General features: G+C 43.5%; 1 protein-coding gene across 3 annotated transcripts in view; it reads left to right on the forward strand.

Moving 5' to 3' along the window:
- Positions 1–19433, forward strand: part of Nak (Numb-associated kinase) — a 119673-nt gene that overhangs the window by 85155 nt on the left and 15085 nt on the right. For all 3 annotated transcript variants that reach the window (XM_065437951.2, XM_065437958.2, XM_065437942.2), the window contains one exon: positions 12580–12657. In XM_065437951.2, coding sequence (XP_065294023.1) covers positions 12580–12657 — 78 coding nt within the window. The remainder of the gene's footprint in view (positions 1–12579; positions 12658–19433) is intronic.

The following is a 19433-nucleotide window of genomic DNA, read 5'->3' on the forward strand; positions in this document are numbered from 1 at the left end:
GCTTCTATCAGGGAAAATTAGCTGTAACTTTATTGAAAGGGAACGAAAGTCGTGTTAATGCTGGCTCCAGTAACAGAGGAATCGCAACGAATCGTCATTGACGCCGTGTCATCGGCACGATGTATTGCCAGAGTAGTTAACGACCGATTTTCTAGACGCCCGATTTTTCGGACACGCCCGATAATTTGTACGGTTTTGCGGCACCAACACGTACTCCATATAGTCAACGTATATTGCCCTGACTGCAGGTCTGAAATGGCATTAATCAAAGCCGCCACCGCCGCTATTTTGATTATCTCGCCGCCTCGAACCGGCACTCTCGCAGGCAGATCCGCTGGCAGCCGTAACCACCACCGTGGCAACGTTAGGCCTAGCTGTTTCTATGTTCGCTATTAAGCTTCTTGCCGTGCGGTGCCGTGTTTTTCATTGAAAGAATTCGCCGCTATCACCAATGGCACCGACTCCGCCTTTGTAATCCTCGCGATTGGCCTTGAAGCTCGCAGAGCACAGCGCGTTGCGTAATGCCAGTCTCCGAAAGTTAGCTTCGCCTCAGTACATTATTGTTAGGCGGTGAAGCATAAGCGTGGGAAGGGGGCAATTGTCACTGGACACAGTATGTAGTATTCCTTAATTACACATGCGTGCACCCCGTCTCCTGTCACAGTACAAGCCCTGATATGCCTAATAAGCGTACTGGCAGGCCTTCAGAGCTTTTTCAGACGTGCCTGTGGTAATTTTAGCCCTTAAAGGCAGTTAAAGACATGCATTAATTTTTTTCAGACTGCCCGGCTTTTTTTTTCAATTTTTTTTGCGGCCCCTCGGAAGTCCGAAAAATCAAATGTTGACTGTACAACTGACCAAGAGGATGCTTCAGATGATCGATGTGGTGAAAGCGTGGTAGAAGGAGGATGAGAACAGAAAGGACCGACGCACTGAGGAATTAACGGGAAAAGAAGGGTGCCGCCGCCTTTTTGAAGGAGCTTGAGCTAAAGAAACTAAGTGTTGGCTGACGCTGAGATACAAGTGTCCCTCATCCAAACTAAAATAAATTGTTTAAGCAGTGAAACCCAACACTGAGATGTTGTGTACGGGCTGAGAGTATGTCAGGACAGTTGAGGTTGACTTCCCAGCTGCTGAGAGAGAACCTTAGTTGTGAGAAAGTTCAGGACCTCATACAGATGAGCTTGCTATCAGTTGATAGAAATAGCTGATGTTAGAAAATATTTACTTATGTATGCATCTCCTTTTCATTCGTATTTGAAAATGTTCGACTCAATTTAGAATGGGCTTTACCATTTCTTTCGCTGTGCATTTTACTAAAACCTTCCTTCTGTTTTCTTTTTAAATAAAATAGATATTACTCCTTACTATTCAAACTGGATTAAGTAATTTTTTGTTTCAGTATGCTTACTAGAGAGTGACAGCATCGGGAAACGTGGTGTCAGCCTCTCTTGACATAAAACAAAGTTCTGGCTCATTCAGGGAATTTCGCAAAGTTGCTCAGGGAAAACCTGGAAAACTCAGGGAATTTGGAAATGTCAACTTGGTAGACACCCTGCCCTCTTTCCCTTCGTGTTGTGAGGCAACACTCGTTCGTGAAGCCACCATCTTTCTTCGTCACCCTCACACACTTTCACTCGCACTTAGGCGACACTCGTTCGTGAAGCCACCATCTTTCTTCGTCACCCTCACACACTTTCACTCGCGCTTAGGCGACACTCGTTCGTGAAGCCACCATCTTTCTTCGTCACCCTCGTACACTTTCACTCGCACTTAAAGCACACAGTGCACAGGGCGGGATAGCATCTTATCACACTTGGACTTTATATGGAACATGATGCGGCTTCAGTGCGGTGGTCGCTCTTGAGAGGTGCGTTGAGATTTTTCCCGATTTTGCCTTCTCTCGCCGTTCTCTCCGTTCCGGAGGCGATGCAGCCTTGTGTGTAGGCAGTAGGCGCGTTTCTCTGGCCGTGTGCCAGGCGCCAAGCTGCCGGCACGGTGGAGCTTAGTTCGAATTATCCGTGGCGGAACCTTCTCGCGTTCGAATTAGCGGGCTTCTTTATACATAGACTTCTGTGGAGCTTGACCGGACCAAATCGTACAGTTCGAATTATCCATAACTTCGAATTATTGAAGTTCAAATTAACGAGCTTTCACTGTACATGATTTTCTATGGACAAGAGGTTGTGAAAAGTTAAATACTTCGTTATATCGAGGTTTATCTGTATCACAGTTCTGTAAACTGCTTCCATTAGAGCATTCAAAACACACAAATTTTATGTCAGTTTTTGTCTTACCTGAATTTGTTACATCTTCTAAAAGGGTTCTGCAAAAGTTCTACTCGCATATTAATGATAAATTTGGGAGCCATGTGTAATGCTTCAATTTTCTCGGCTTTAGATTAACTATCAGATGCAATTTACAGAATTGTTATATTGTTTTTCATTGCGGAGTTACAAAGTTGTAAACTATTGTTCAGTTTTCTAAAAATTCAGTTTTTAAAAATTTTATTAACACATTGATGGCTGAAATTGAAAATCCACTACCAACATTTCCTATATTCTAACTTTTTCTTTTAAATGTGACAGACCGCATCAAATTTGGTGCTGTGGTTGCCGAGAAAAACTATTTCTCCTTACCCATGTATTTAGATAGGAGCCCCCCGAGCTATAGTTTCCTGTATGGTGTAAAGGTCATTGCCCAGCGCTGCATGCGTGCTGCTGCTAATGCTGGTGTAGGCTTTTCTTCACCCAAGATGCCAAGTAGTGGCTGGGGGTCTGTGTATATTGTAAAGTCCCGCCCATACAGATTGCGGTTGAACTTGTATATAAATATAAATAAATATATTATCGATGTTATATATAAGTGATGTTAATGATGGTGCTACGTCCTCATTCAGAATAAATAAATCCCTTCGGCAGTCACTATGTGACCCAAGTAGGTTGCCGACTTCTGAAAAAAAAAAAAAGAAAAAGAAAAAAAAAAAAACGTACCCGCCGTGGTTGCTCAGTGGCTATGGTGTTGGGCTGCTAAGCACGAGGTCGCGGGATCGAATCCCGGCCACGGCGGCCGCATTTCGATGGGGGCGAAATGCGAAAACACCCGTGTGCTTAGATTTAGGTGCACGTTAAAGAACCCCAGGTGGTCAAAATTTCCGGAGTCCTCCACTACGGCGTGCCTCATAATCAGAAAGTGGTTTTGGCACGTAAAACCCCAAATATTATTATTATTATTATGAAAAAAACGTCATTTGTCAGCATTCAATGTGGTGTTATACTCACATAGCCTTTCAAGGACTTGCTCCAGCACCTTTGACAGGTAGCTGTGTCAGATCCTGCCACAATCAGATTATCAATATAGCACCCTACATACGTAATGCCTTTCAGTACTTTGTCCATCATGGACTGAAATATTGAGGGTACACTAGCCACACCATCTGGAAGGCGTTGAACTGAAACAAATCCGTTCCTGTGTTCAGTCAAAAATGGACATGACTTAAGAAAGATTCTGTGGTGCCTGCTGATACACTGCGAACAGATCAAGAACACGGGACACTTTACCGCCTGTAATTGTTGAATACAGGTCTTCTGGCCTCGTCAGCGGTTAATGGTCCGTTTAAGATTGGATTAATTGTAACTTTGTAGTCTCCACAGAGCCTCAGACTACTGTCTTTCTTTGGCACCACCATAAGCGGGGTTGTTTCCACCATATCTTTTTTCACCATATCCACCACATCCACTTTTTCTCTAAGTGCAAATGGAACAGACCTGGCACAGCATTTGCATTCAAAACTTTGCATTTGCATATAAAGTAACAGCAGATTTGTTGAAGGATGGTGGGCAGATTGTTGTAGAAAAGCTGGCCACCCTGTATACGCAATGTCTAATGACCTCAAGCGTACCGAAATCTTGGAAGAACGCTAACATAATATTAATACATAAGAAAGGGGATGCCAAAGACTTGAAAAATTATAGACGAATTAGCTTACTGTCCGTTGCCTACAAAGTATTTACTAAGGTAATCGCAAATGGAATCGGGAACACCTTAGGCTTCTGTCAACCAAAGGAACAGGCAGGATTTCGTAGAGGCTACTCAACAATAGACCATATTGACACTATCAGTCGGGTGATAGAGCAATGTGCAGAATATAACCAACCCTTATATATAACTTAATTGATTACGTGAAAGCGTTTGGTTCAGTTGAAACCTCGGCAGTCATGCAGGCATTATGGCATCAGGGCGTAGACGAGCCGTATGTAAAAATACTGAAAGATATTTATAGCGGCCCTACAGCAACCGTACTCCTCTATAAAGAAAGCAACAAATCCCCAATAAAGAAGGGCGTCAGGCAGGGAGATACGATCTCTCCAATGCTGTTCACAGCGTGTTTACAGGAGGTATTCAGAGACTTGGATTGGGAAGAATTGGGGATAAGAGTTAATGGAGAATACCTTAGAAACTCAGGGACCAATTGCAATGCATGCTCACCGACCTGGAGAGGCAAAGCAGAAGGGTGGGTCTGAAAATGAAATCTGCAGAAAACTAAAGTAATGTTTAACAGTTTCGGAAGCGAACAGTAGTTTACTATAGGTAACGAGGCACTGGAAGTGGTAAGGGAATACATCTACCTAGGGCAGGTAGTGACCGCGGATCCGGATCATGAGACTGAAATAATCAGAAGAATAAGAATGTGCTGGGGTGCGTTTGGCAGGCATTCTTCGATCATCAACAGCAGGTCACCATTATCCCTCAAAAGAAAAGTGTATAACAGTTGTGTCTTATCAGTACTCACCTACGGAGCGGACACCTGGAGGCTTACGAAAAGGGTTCTACTTAAATTGAGGACGACGCAAGGAGCTATGGAAAGAAGTATGATGGGTGTAACGTTAAGGGGGGGGGAATAAGAAGATAGCCGATCGGGTGAGGGAACAAACGCGAGTTAATGACATCGTAGTTGAAATCAAGAAAAAGAAATGGGCATGGACAGGGCATGTAATGAGGAGGGAAGATAACCGATGGTCATTAAGGGTTACGGACTGGATTCCAAGAGAATGGAAGCGTAGCAGGGGGCGGCAGAAAGTTAGGTGGGCGGATGAGATTAAGAAATTTGCTATGTACGTAGCATACGGGTATCTTTCATTTACAAAAGTTACACACAGGTGTGAGGATAAATGCTCTTTAATGTTCTCATAGTCTGGCTTCAACATGGTTACGTGACATATAGTGGAAGCTCCAGAACTTGAACAACATGGTGTCGTGAGGTTTTTGACAGCTGAAGGTATTTGCCAAAAAGAAATTAGTCGTCGTATGGCTGCCGTGTTCATTGAACATTGTATTTCATTGGCCACTGTGAAGCATTGGAGCAAGTGGTTCAAAGAAGAATGTGAAAGCCGCAAGAGCGGGCCAAAGCCACCATGCATTCACCCCCAACACAATTGCAAAGGTTGATGAGCTGATTAGACAAGAACGGATAAGCATCGAGGAACTGGCTGAGCGTGCGAACATCAGCCACGGCTTGGTTCACACCATAATTCATGAACATCTCGGTTATCGGCTCTTGTGTGCGCAATGGATGACCAAGATTTCGAACCACCGCCAGAAGATGGAGAGGTTTGGATTAGTAAGATCTTGATGAGGGCTAGTTGGTTCATACTTAGAACTGAGGTTAAACAGAGTGAAAAAGACGCGGACACAAGGAAAGAAATACCACAGACAAGCGCTGTCTGTGGTATTTCTTTCCTTGTGTCCTCATCTTTTTCGCGCTGTTTAACCTCAGTTCTGAGAGTTTCGGCGCTGCTTTGACTCATCTGATCCGGTATTACAATGAGGGTGACGACTTCTTGTCGGAAATTGTGGCCAGGGACGAATCATGGTGCCACTACTACAAGCCTGAAACACGACGGCAAAGCTTAAAGTGGAAACATTCGAATTCACCACCCCCAAAGAAAGCAAAGGCCGTCATTTCCGCCGGAAAGGTGTTGTTGACTTTTTTTTTTTTAGATCGTCAGGGACCATTACTGATAGAATTCGCTAAACTTGGAGAGACTACCAATCGTTTCTGATATTGTGAAAGGCCGGATCGGTTGCATGTCGCAATCAAGAACAAACGACGTGGAAATTTGACGAATGGGGTCATCTTGCTCCACGACAATGACCGTCCCCAGGTCGCTAATGTGGTTAACACAAAACTGGCAAAGTTGAAGTGGGAAACGCTGCAACGTCCGCCATACAGCCCAGACCTGTCACCTTGCGACTTCCACATTTTTGGGCAAATGAAAAAAAAATACAGCTCAAGGGAGCCAGGTTCGTGTCGGACGATGACGTGAAAGAGTCAGTTGCAGACTTTTTTGAAGCAGCAACCCAAAGAGTTTTATTAAACGGGAATCACGCGACTCGTTAGCCAGTGGGACAAATGTCTAAATACTCAGACTACTTTTAAATAATGTAATTTAAATATTCGCATCGGCTCACTTTCATTTGTCTCGCCCTAATATATTTTGCAGAACTGCTGCTTTTTGTATGTGTTCTCTGTTACAACAAAAATTTTGGTGCAATTGTACTCACAATACTCGACTGGTGACAGCTGCTCCTGCACGATACATTGGAACAAAGGACACTGTCATTGAGATCTTTTCCTGACGGATGCATTTGTACAAAATGTAAACAAGGTTATTGAATGACAGTTTCATTAAAGTATTTGTTCTCAACTTGTTCATTTCATGGCCTTTACATTTTTCATATCAGCGGCATGAACTGCTTTGCTGGTTTCAAACTGATATAGTTCTGACGTTCGTGTGATATTTTCTTTACTTATTAAATAGACAAAAAACATGGAAGCATTGATATCAGTTATTTTGGGTACTTTTTGGGACATACGAGTACATAATACATATTTTACTTGTCTTCACAGGGTGTAGCATTCAAATTCGTTTGTAGCATATTTGGCAATGGCGATGCAGCTATTATTCACGTATTTGATCCCTCGACAAATTCCATAATGAGGAAACCGAGCTGCAGTGTGAGCGCCCCCCCCCGAACGAAATTTCTGGCTATGCCACTGCCTCATACAATCCTGTTTGGATCATGGCGCCGTGTTACATCACTCTGCCGTACCGAGTGCATTTGTTATACTGGATGCCGCTCGTCATTTAGGCATCCACCTGGCCTTCAGGACAAGTCCTGTGCTAAGTCTCTGCTTGAAATCAAATGAGTGGTCATTTAATCTACAAAGGTCATACTCTAGTTTTACGTATTTCCTGAAAGTGCATTTGAACTTTGAACATCCTTGTTATGCAACTATGAATGACGTGTGCTACAAAGTTTCATAATCGCCCAACATGCAGAGAACCCTTCTCGCTGCGTGTTAGGAGGCTTAGTGAAGGGAAAGCTGTCTTGCTTCTAGAACACTGTATAAAGACCCCAGCAAGGCTGTTACCGCCGTGGCTCTGGAAGATCGTAGAATGTGACACATCCTTTATGGAAGTCTCAAAGCACGCACCACAAGAACACATTCGAATGCACTTTCTAGAACTGCAATAAAAGTACTCGTGCACAAAATTTTACACAGATGCATCAAAGTCATATACTGGCGTGTTCTATGCCACAGTTGGACCATCATTTTCGGAATCATTCTGCACCCATTAACAAGCATTTTTATGTCTGAGGCTTATGCATTATTGTCGGCTATAAAGCATATTATTCAAATCAATTTAGAGAAGGCAATTATATTTAGACTCATTAAGCGTGATTAAGGCTTTAATGTCGCTACAAAAGCACAGATATCCTGTAATAATTCGCTTCTGTACAGGGTGTCCACCAACCCGGAAAACCGGGGATTTTCAGGGATTCTGAATAGTCTGGAAATACTCGGAAAACTCGGGGGAATTCGTGCTTCTATCAGGGAAAATTAGCTGTCATTTTATTGAAAGGGAACGAAAGTCGCCCTAATGCTAGCTGGAGTAAAAGAGAGAAATCGTAACGAATTGGCTTTGATGACGAGTCGTCGGCTGGAGGAGCTGCCAGTGTACAGTCAACTGATTTTCCAGGCGCTCAATTTTTGAGACATGCCTGCCAATGCAGACGGTTTCGCGGTGCCACCACGTACTACGTATAGTCAATGTATAAGAACGTCTGAAATTTCGCACGCTAGAACCCTTCGCCGTCTGATTTACCAAACTTTTTGCTGCGACCGCAAGACCGAAATGGCATCAATCAAAAGCCAACACCGCCATTTTGATTATCTCGCCGCCTCGAACCGGTGGTCTCACACGCAGATCCGCTGGCAGCACCATCGCGGCAACGCGAGGCCTAGCTGCTTCAGCGTTCGCTATTAAGGCTCTTACCATTTGCTGCCGCGATTTTCATTGAAAGAATTCGCCACTGTTCTGCATTGGCACCGTCTACGCCTTTGTGGTCTTTGCGAGTAGTTTCGAAGCTCGGAAAGCATGTTGCTTTGCATAATGCTGGTTTCCGAAAGTCAGCTTCGCTTCAATAGAGAAATGTTATGCTGTGAAGCATATACAAAAGTACTGCGGTGTAGCATAACAAGTGTGGGAAGGGGCAATTGTCAGGGGACCCAGTATGTATTCCTTAATTATACACGCGTGCACCCGCAATCTCCTGCTCCAATACAAGCACCGATAAGCCTAATAAGTTTACTGGCAGGCCTTCAGAGCTTTTTCAGATGTGCCTGTGGCGATTTGAGCCTTAAAGGGCAGTAAAAGACATGCGCTCATTTTTTTCAAACTGCCCGCGATTTTTCGGACATTTTCGTAGTCCCTAGGGAGTCCAAAAAATTTGGATGTTGACTGTACAACTGACCAAGAGGATGCTTCAAATGGTCCGTGGGACGAATGCGCGGTGGAACGAGGACGAGAACAGAACAGACCGTCGCATTGAGGAATGATTAGGAAAGGAACTGTGCCACCTCTTCTTTGAAGGAGCTTGAGCTCAAAAAGCAAAGTGTTGGCTGACGCCGTGATGCAGGTGACCCTCAGTCAAACCAAAATAAACTCTTCAAAGCAGTGAAATGCAACACTGAATGATTGTGTGCGAGCTGAGAGTATCTCGGGACAGTTGAGATTGACTTTCCAGTTGCTGAGAGAATCCCACTTGTGACAAAATTCAGGCCTAATACCAATCAGCTTGCTATCAATTGATAGAAATAACTCATTTTAGAAAATATTTGCTTCTGTATGCATATCTTTTTATTTGTATTTTAAAATGTTTGACTCTATTTGCAGTGGGCTTTGCTTTTTTTAAAAGATATTTTATTCGCTGTGCGTTTTACTAACCCCTCCCTTCAGTTTTCTATATTGAATGAAATAAACACTACTCCTTACTATTCAAACTGAATTAAGACATTTTTTTATTTATCATGCTTACTAAAGAGTGACAGCATCGGGCGACATGGTGTCAGCCCGTCTTGACATAAAACAAAGTTCTGTGTCACTCAGGAAATTTTGCAAAGGCACTCGGGGAAAACTTGGAAAACTTGGGCAACTTGAAAATGTCAACTTGGTAGACACCCTGCTTTGTACTGTTTATGCAGCCAACCAACATATCGTTATATACTGGGTTCCTGGCCTCAGAGGCATTGAGGGTAATATGCTTGCTGATTAACTTGTGAAGTTCCTAGCGCTGAAAACTCTGAAACGCTCCTATAGCTGTCACAGCTATATATTTCAAACATTTCCTGCGGAGAAAACTAAGAAGCTATTGGCAACACCTTTGGCATGCTGAAACATCTAATAAACTTCGCCTAATTAAATCAGTTAGGCATTTGGCCATCAACAACGAAATCGCGGGAGGCTGATGTCATCTTAACTCGATTGAGAATAGGACACACACACGGCACACTCAGCTATTTGTTGACTGAAATTGTGGTAAATCTAGTGAGAGGTTGACCATCATCCATGTCTTACTGGAGTGCCGGGAAGTGGATCGAAAGGAAAACACACTTTCCTCTAGCTTGCTGAGAGCATATTCATCTTCATCCAGCAGTGTTCGTCGGTAAGGAGCTGTTATTCAACACAAAATCAGTTTTAGATTTTTTTCAATGAAGTCTGCTTATTACATGTTATCAACCCAACCAATTCTTAGTGAGGCCTCTCTTGAGAGGCTGCTGTTGCGATGGTAGCATTTTGTATAGGGCACGCCTCCAGGCTCTTGCGTTTAAAGGGCCCTGATGAGGCTGTAGTGCTATGAGAGTGCCAAGTGTTAGCATATTTATCACCTCTTCATAGCATATCTTTTTCTTTCCAACATATCATTGTACATGCTATGTATTACTGTTACATTTTTTACTTAAATACGTGTTTTACACACTTTACAATGAATGTTTTAGGCCACTTTACAGCCGCGTCACATGTACCCTGTGACATTGACCATACCATCAACTACATCATACCATATTTTGGTGCTCTTCGACCTTCCCTGGCCCTTGTGCCATAAAACTCCATTAATCATCATCCTCTTACTTGGCTGTTAGTGTTACCTTTAATTAAGTGGCCATTTGATTATTCCTAAGAGCCAATGTTAACAAATCAGCGTTAATTACAATAAACGGGTTTTCGGCAAGAAAATTTTCAGGTGGCAGAATTTATAAATTGTGTTAGCAGGAGAGAGTGAAAGAATACATACTGTGGAGATGGGCTTGCACAAGGCTCACCCAATGAGCAACAGTCTGGAAAAGGGCACTGTGTGCTCCTACACTCTGCAGCATGCAATAGGGTGCTTCGGCTGGTTTTGTCAAGTCTTCGATAGAGTGCAGAGAAGACTACAATCGAAGGTACATCACAGTATATCAGTTGCGACTTATTGGCAAAGGCCAGTCAAGTAAAAGCAACTGCTGTGTTAGGTTAACCAGGTAGCGGTCCATCGAGCTTGAGAAATCATGGAAGCAAAGGTCCCATGCCCAACATGTAGAGGGCCTGCCATGGCGGGAAAGCACTCAGCAGTTCAGAGCTGAAGGGTGAAAGAGTCCCTGGAGGGCGATCACAAGGAGACCAATTAGAACGCTTCCCGTTGGCATATGCTTGCACATGTGACTAAACTCTGGGAGGGAGGAAGCATTGCTTACACAGGAAAGCAGCTGCGGCACTCTAGCCCTGTTCCCACCCTGGCACCCTGTTCCCACCGGGGCAGTGAATCCTGGAAGGAACTGGCTATAGTGAGGGTGCCCTTCACTATAGCCATAACATTGTAGTGACGCGGGAACAGCAGCCAGTGCAGAGCCTATGTAGTGGTAAACCTTTCCATCCGGTTTTACTGTGCCGCAGTGTTAGGCTTGTGATTGTGGGGTCCTGGGTTTGAATCTCGTCATGACAATTTAATATACTTCTTTTTTTTTAGCGTTGCTGCATTGTTATTTTTTTCGTTTGACTTCTACCATACTTATTCTTTTATCCTGTGCTTCACCACTGCGCCTGACACGGAGGACTCCTGCCAAGGGGAGTGAAGCGAGTTGTTGTGTAGCTCAGTAGGAGGGTGGTAGGGACCTTGGGCAGATGCCACTTTAGTGGCTACAGGCCAATGATCAGGGATGTGTTGTTACATTGTTACTGTGCGTCCCAGTGAGACAGGCCCAACCACTCACTAGCAAAACTCTGTGCACATAACATGCAATGAAATAAAAAGAGGCTCCATCACTTTAGCAACAACACAGTGAGGGCCCGTCATAATAGCCTATACACTATTATGACAGGCCCCCTTCATCGTCGCGAATGCCCTTCTGGAAATTGAGCTTGGCAAATGGCCATCATCATGTGCAAGCTGAGTATGATATATGGGAGGGCACCTCGATCCTCAAAGTACAAAATAAAAAAGGAAAGCATGCAAAAAACGCTTAATAGAAGCATAATTTTGAAGTGATCAACTTTTGTGTACAGCTGTGGTATGGGCAAGCGGCATCCTGTGCTCGGTACTTGAAGATATGGTGCCAAATCCAATGGAAAATTTAAAGTGAGGGGTGAAGAACAAAATTACGTGCAAAAAATGCACAAAGGAATGTTAGAGCAAACGGGAAGCACTGATGAGAGAAGTGAATGGAGACAGCTGTTTGCTGCAGGGTTAAAAAAATCAGTGTCTCATTCTAGACACATTGCATTTTCTACAAAAAAGAGGGACCTGTTCTGCAAAAAAATTTCATTGCCAAGCAGAAGAAGCAAGGCGGCCATCACATGATAGTGTCCCCGAGTAGAGACTTTCTACCGGATAATGGGGAAGACGTTGGCACTAGAGCTGAATACAGCCGAACAATTCAGCCATCTGGGGAAAGTAGAGTTCCTTATGCAACTATGTGCAGCTGTTTGTTAAAGTTGCTGATGCATTACGCTTGCTCTTCTGTACAACTCTGCTGCATTGTAGTTGCATTTTATTTTGGTGTAAAGGAACAGGAGAAAAAACCCTAAGGATAGTGGCTGGTGAGTGTGTTCAGAGTTATCCAATTGTCCAGAAGTGCTAGTGTTCAGCTTTCAAAGGAGACTGAGAGATACAAGCTTCAATGATATGCTGGAGATGTTAGAAAAAGGAGGCTGAAATTTAAGCTCACTCACCTGACATTTAAACTTTTTACTGCAGGTAAACCAGGGCGGGCAAGGAACTCCTCTGGAAAGACAGCATTGAATCTTTTGTCTACTACTCCATCCCAGGCTGGAGGTAATCCCTGGTGCTAATTTCTTCCACCACCACTACCAACACCACCATTGTTACTGCTGTCACCGCTGCCACTACCACTACCACCTCTTAGCATGGGTGCTGTTGCTTTGGTTGTTGGCAGTCACATTTGCAGTTGCTTGCATTGTTGGCACAAAAATAGTGGTAAAATATCTCAAGGCAATATGGTATTGAAAATTAATGTTAAATGAATTGTTAAGCAGAGTAGAGTACAAGCCGTTCAACCTAGGATTAGCTTTAGTGCAGTTTAATAGATGTCAACTTAGTCAGATGTTGGCGTTCAGTTACGAGATGTCAAGTTATTATCGTTTGTTTTATTTTTATTTTTTTCTTAATTACTGTTCAGATAAGGCAGTTGCCACTTTAAGCTGCTATGCAGTTTTTTGCTTCCTTCTGTGTTTTTGTGCAGTTATAGGGTTATCAAAGCTCGGTGTATTGTGTGATGTGAATGTGCTCTGTTAACTGTGCGCTTCCTCCTCAAATGGTGTATGGCTTGTACAGTGAAAAGAACTTGTAAAGATTAAAGGGCCCAGGTCAGTTGTCACTGTGTGTTGCCCTTTCAGTGCCTGCACTATAAGGTGAAGAAGCAGTGGTGCTAGTTGGCAAAGTAGAACCCAAATTTCACGAAGAGAAGTGTTTAATAAGTCAAACTGTGGTAAAAATAGTGCTCATACAATTGTCATTTTCTAAATGCACGTAGGAGCAAAAGCACTAGCAACAAGGTATAAATGCAGAAAGGATGCTACTGGCATGCAGTCGTGACAAATGCTTTTAGTCATGTGCCATGGTCTCTGGTTGGAATAACAGTAAAGCTGTTACAATTTGGGGCAATTTGTTTGCTGATCGGGGGGAAATTCAGTTTTTTAGATTACTCGGTACCCTCAAGACCCAGAGTGAGTGTCAGACATCCTTTAGCTGGGTATGCTTGCTTAAAACACTATGTATATATAAAGCTTTTTTGTGATCCCCTTTAGATTCAATATATCTCTGTTCAACTGTGCGTGTGTGTATGTGTAAGTGTGTTTTAGACAGTCGAGCCCACTTATGGGAACATCGTGGTCACGTAGGATGCATTCTTTATAGCTGACCATTCATAATAAGTGGTAATGCAAGAATAAGCCAACAATATAGCAAAAGCATATTGTTTTTCAAAGTAACTGAGAAACTTGCTTTGCTTCTTCAATGTCGACCGAACAATCGTGGTTTCCAGATTGCTCAAAGGAGACATCTGATCATCACTGAGAGCTTCCCTGCATACCAGCTGTTTCAGCGGCACAATGTGCTTGATCGTGGTTGATCCGCTTGCAGGTTGTTGTATTGGTTCCGTGGTTTCCTCACTTTTTTCATTTTTTGTGAAGTGCAATGACAAAGCCTTGCACTTCACAGACGATGCCCTCATCCGTGCATGACTCCGTGGCATCAGCTTTATCAACCACATCAATGAAGTCATCCCAACCGACATCAGCAGCACTCGACTGCACTTTAGCTCTGTGCTGCCATAAACCTGCAGGTGATTTGTAATTGCATCAGAGTTACACAGTTCCAGACTCTCTGGCCCCACACAAATCTAGCCATGCAAAAACAGTTTTTGATTCAGTGCATAGTAGCCTCCATCCAAACAGCATGCTGAACAGTGGGCACGCAAGCAGTGTGGCCTCTTTTCGGGAGACTGAATGCTACTTTGGCGTTCACTCTAATGAAGTGCAATGCCATGGCCTGTTCATCCTATGGGAGACTCATTGCCACACTGTGTGAAAATTGTGAATGTTGTGCTAGTATCTTCACAATAACCGAACATTCTGGTTAACTGTGATTGGTATAAGTGGGCTCGACTGTACTTCTTTTACATGTCACACCACATGTCACAGCAGGCATGTGTTTACCAGGGATCTCAACTCACAGCAGGCATGGTGCCGCATGTAATGTACAGTCGCGGACAGAATATTATGGACCATGAAATCTAAGAAAAATCTGAATATCTCCGCAACCTCAGAACGCAATCTGGTATTTGCATTTTGGACCTCGACTAGAATATGCTAACAACGTTGTCGTGGGCAGTTTTACTAATTACTGCTACAGGCTGCTCGGGAATTGAACGTTTTCGGAGCTCCCGTGGTCCATTTTATTCTGTCCGCGACTGTACATGGTCCTTATAGTAGCACTAGCCATGGGAGAGGTGGAGGTGTGAGTTGTTTAAAGCTTCTACAATTTAACAGAAGCATAAGGAGTACTTCAAAACGCCACTTAAGCTTTGCATAGACCACATGTTTGGTTCTCGTGATATGTACAGACATCCACTTGCTTTGAAGTTTATATTTATTGTTGCCTCTCTTATGTCCCTTGAAAGTCTAGAAGCAAGTTCCCTTAATTCGCTCATTTTTATAGTTTACATGCTGCACCACGGCTTTATTATACAGGCTTCGGATCACCATTTCTGTTACACCGGCACTAGTCATTTCTGGGGCATGGAGACTTGATTTAGAAAAGTTCGAAATATACCCACCGTACTGGCTTTGTAGCTGTGGTGTTGCACTGCTAAGCACAGGGTCGCGGATCAAAACCTGACCATGGCGGCTGCATTTCGATGGAGGCGAAATGCAAAAATGCTCGTGTCTCATGCATTGGGGGACGTTAAAGATCCCATGGTGATTAAAATTAATCTGGAGTCCCCCACTACAGTGTGCCTCGTAATAAAATAATGGTTTTGGCATGTAAAATTGTATAATTGTATAGAAAAGTTGGAAATATAATTGTATAGAAAAGTTGGAAATATACCTGGTTGCAGTGCAGCTGCGCTGCATAGGCATTTTGGCCTAGCATTGCAACTCAGTGTTGAACTTCGGCATAAATTACTATTATTATACCAGTAACACTTCGTACCTGCCAATTAAATTATCTTTATGCCCACAATCATTTTTTTCTAGTGCCCTCTTTGTTAAACAGTGACCAGTGCTAGTAAAAGGTGCCGCATGCATCGAGCACCCACCAGAACACATTGTGCTACAGCATGTTGATGTTCATGGCATGCCAAGCATTGAAAATGCACTGCTGTGTACCATGGTTACATACCTATATAATGTACTATGCAGGCACATTTACATTTGTGAAGGAAGCACCTGAATATAGTACTTTTTTTTCAAGGTCTAAGGCTAACATTGATAGCTTACCACTTCCAGGTAGTTGTTGAGTCAGGCAATGAGCAGACTTCATTCCTTAAAATTGCTTTTGGAGCCACTGGTGTCTCAGCACGAACGTGTATAATCACATTGCAGTTCTTACCTTTTGCACGTTGCAGGTAAAACATGGAAGAAATAATTACGCAGAACATAGTGCACTTAAAACGACTGAATAGGGTGTTTTGGGATGCAATAACAGCATTCCATTGGAAGTTGGGCCCTTAATAAAAGAAATATGCTTGTTTAATTAGTGTCTTCGAATTTATTAGCCAGATAATACACACAAGTAATCCTGGTAGAGGAAGAGTACTGCTGGTCGATCACAGTTGGTTCTATAAATGCATGTTCTCAGTTTTTGCCATTTTAAGGGGGGATGCTGCGAATTGTGAGAAATGGCCAAAAGAATTGATTTCAGGGTGTCTACCAACCGGGAAAACCGGGAATTCTCAGGGATCTTTAGTTGTATGGAAAAACTCGGGGAAAACTCGGGGAATTTGTGCCTCTATCAGGGAAAATTAGCTGCAATTTTATTGAAAAGGTCGAAAGTCGCGGTAATGCTGGCTCGAGTAACAGACAGGAATCGTAACGAATCATCTTTGACGCCCTGTCGTCGGCTGGAAGAGTTGCCAGTGTAGAGTCAACGACCGAATTTCCGGATTCCCGATAATTTGGACAGCTTCGCGGCACCACTATGTACCCCATAGAGTCAATGTATCAGAACGTCTGAAATTTCAGACACAAGAACTCTTTGCCGTCCGACTTTCCGGACGATCTGCATGATCGCAGGTCCGAAACGGTATTAATCAAAGCCACCGCCGCTGCCATTTTGATTACCTCGCCGCCTCGAACCGGTGCTATCGCACGGAGATCCGCTGGCAGCTGTAGCCACGACTGCGGCAATGCTACGCCTAGCTGCTTCGACGTTCGCTATTGAGCTTCTTGCCCTTCAGTGCCGTGTTTCATTTCTCCGCTGTCAGCAATAATTTTGGCTTAGAAGCTCGGAAAGCACGACGCATTCCATAATGCTGGTTCCTGAAAGTTAGTTTCACGTCAGTACAGATGTGTTACGCGGTGAAGCACTTGAGAAAGTATTGCGGTGAAGCTTAATAAGCATAGGAAGGGGCAATTGTCACAGGACGCAGTATGTATTCCTTAATTTTACATGCGCGCACCCGCGCTCTCCTTTCACAGTAGGAGCACCGCTATGCCTAATAAGTGTACTGACAGGCATTCAGAGCTTTTCCAGACATGCCTGTGTCGATTTGAGCCCTTACAAGCAGTAAAAGACATACATTTATTTTTTCAGACTGCCTGATATTTCGGAAGTTTTCGCGGCCCCTAGGGGGTCTGAAAAATTGGACGTTGACTGTAAACTGACCAAGGGTATGCTTCAAATGGTCCGTAGTGCGAACGCGCGACAAAAGGAGCACGAGAACAGAAGGGACCGACGCATTGAGGAACAAACGGGAAATAAAAGTATGCAAGCGCTTCTTTGAAAGAGCTTGAGCTCAAAAAACACTCTTGGCTGACGCCGAGATGCAGGTATCCTGCATAAAAACCGAAATAAACTCTTTAAAGCAGTGAAACACAACACTGAGGGGTCGTGCGCGGGCTGAGAGTATGTCAGCACAGTTGAGGTTGACTTACGAGCTGTTCAGAGAGACTCTCAATTGTAACCGAATTCGGGCCTCATCCACTGAGCTTGCTATCAGTTGGTATAAATAGCTCAAATTTGAATATATTTGCTTCTGTATGCATCTCCTTTTTATTTGTACAAATTTGAGAATGTCTGACTCGATTTGCAATTTCTTTCGAAGACATTTTATTTGCTGTGCATTTTACTAACCCCTCCCTTCTATTCTGTTCTTGAATAACATTAGCACTACTCCTTAGTATTCAAATTGGATTAAGTTGGTTCTTTTAAAAAAAAATTGTCATGTGCTTACTAAAGAGTGACAGCATCGGGCGATATGGTTCCAGCCCATCTTGACATGAAACATAGTCTGCATCACTCAGAGAATTTCGCAATGGCACTCGGGGAAACTCTGGAAAACTCAGGAAATTTGGAAATGTCAACTTGGTAGACACCCTGGATTTTTTTGAAAATCACATATTCAGTTTCTAAACGAGAAGAAAGGGGGTTAATGGAGGGCACAGATTTTTATTAGTCATGTCATAAGAAGCCAACAAACACTGACACCAAGGACAACATGGGGGAAATTACTTGTGTTTAATAAATGAAATAAACGATGAATTAATGGAAATGAAAGTGGATGAAAAACAACTTGCCGCAGGTGGGGAACGATGCAAAGGTTGTGGGATCGTTACCCACCTGCGGCAAGTTGTTTTTTCATCCACTTTCATTTCATCCACTATATTGTTTTGCCTTGGTCTTGATAGGTTGTATGTATTAGTGCATGAGTGCTCGCATGTGCACTGCTTTATGTCATTCATGCACACTTGCACCGGATGCTCTTGTTCAGTCACAAGGAGGTGAGGCACTAAATTGCTGCAGTGTGGTGCATGACCACTTCATCCGTGTAAGCTTTGTGGCAGGCTCAGTGTGACAAGTCAAGTGCTTGAGATAACTAGCTGACGGTGAAGTGGTCGTTCATAAATCTTGCACAAACTTCTGCTTCGCCTACATCAATTATCCCTGCTGAAGGGTACCTTGAGTGTTCGTCATACTTTATAAGATATTGAACAAAACGTGAACAAGGTGAATGCAGGAGCCAACGTTTCGACAAGTGGACTTGTCTTCTTCAAGGCGACGTATGCTTCGTTGCGTATGCAAATACGACAAGTAGTCCACTTGTCGAAACGTTGACTCCTGCATTCACCTTGTTCACGTTTTGCTCATCGTCTTGAATTTCCATCTCCCGCATTCCCCGTCTTTTCTCTGGATTTATAAGATATTATGATACTCTTGAATTTTCATTTTGACAAAGATGCTTGCTTCAGCAGTTGGTGGGTCTCTGCCAGCCTCTTTTTCACGGAAAAAAAAATATCTTCACACATATAGATCATTCCAGCTTTTTTCTGCACGACACAGATGTCCAGAACACAGGGCAAAAGCTAGAAAATTTGATTTAACCCTTTGACGGTCACATAAATATACGGCGTCACGAACAAGTCCGAAAATGGTTAATGCCATATATTTACAGTGCCATCTGTACATTTATAAAGTGTGCCAATTTCCTAACTTTTCCTTTTCTGTCATGTGATGCCACTATGTGGGGATACATGGAATTTTTTTCGCCCGCCTCCCCCTCTCGGTTTGCGTTGCATGGTTTGTTTTAGCGCTAGTTTGCTCCCGTGCGACTATATGCTACCGCTCGTGCATTGGCGTGCACGCGGGCGGGCAGCCGTTTGGATTTTGTTTTGCGGGCGGTTTCGGCTTTTTGCGCTTGCAAAACTGATGGCTATCTCGTTCCCAATCGCTCAAAGGGCGACCGCTTGTTTCTCGCATATTTAGTGCTCACAGGGGTGCGCATAGGAAGGATGCCGCCGTGCATGCATTCCCGTTTATTTATTTATTTTATTTTTTTAAGACTCGCGAAAACTAATTGCCCTAGCTAGTTG

Source organism: Dermacentor albipictus, chromosome 1, assembly GCF_038994185.2.
Source record: "Dermacentor albipictus isolate Rhodes 1998 colony chromosome 1, USDA_Dalb.pri_finalv2, whole genome shotgun sequence".
NCBI classification, from domain to species: Eukaryota; Metazoa; Arthropoda; class Arachnida; order Ixodida; family Ixodidae; genus Dermacentor; species Dermacentor albipictus.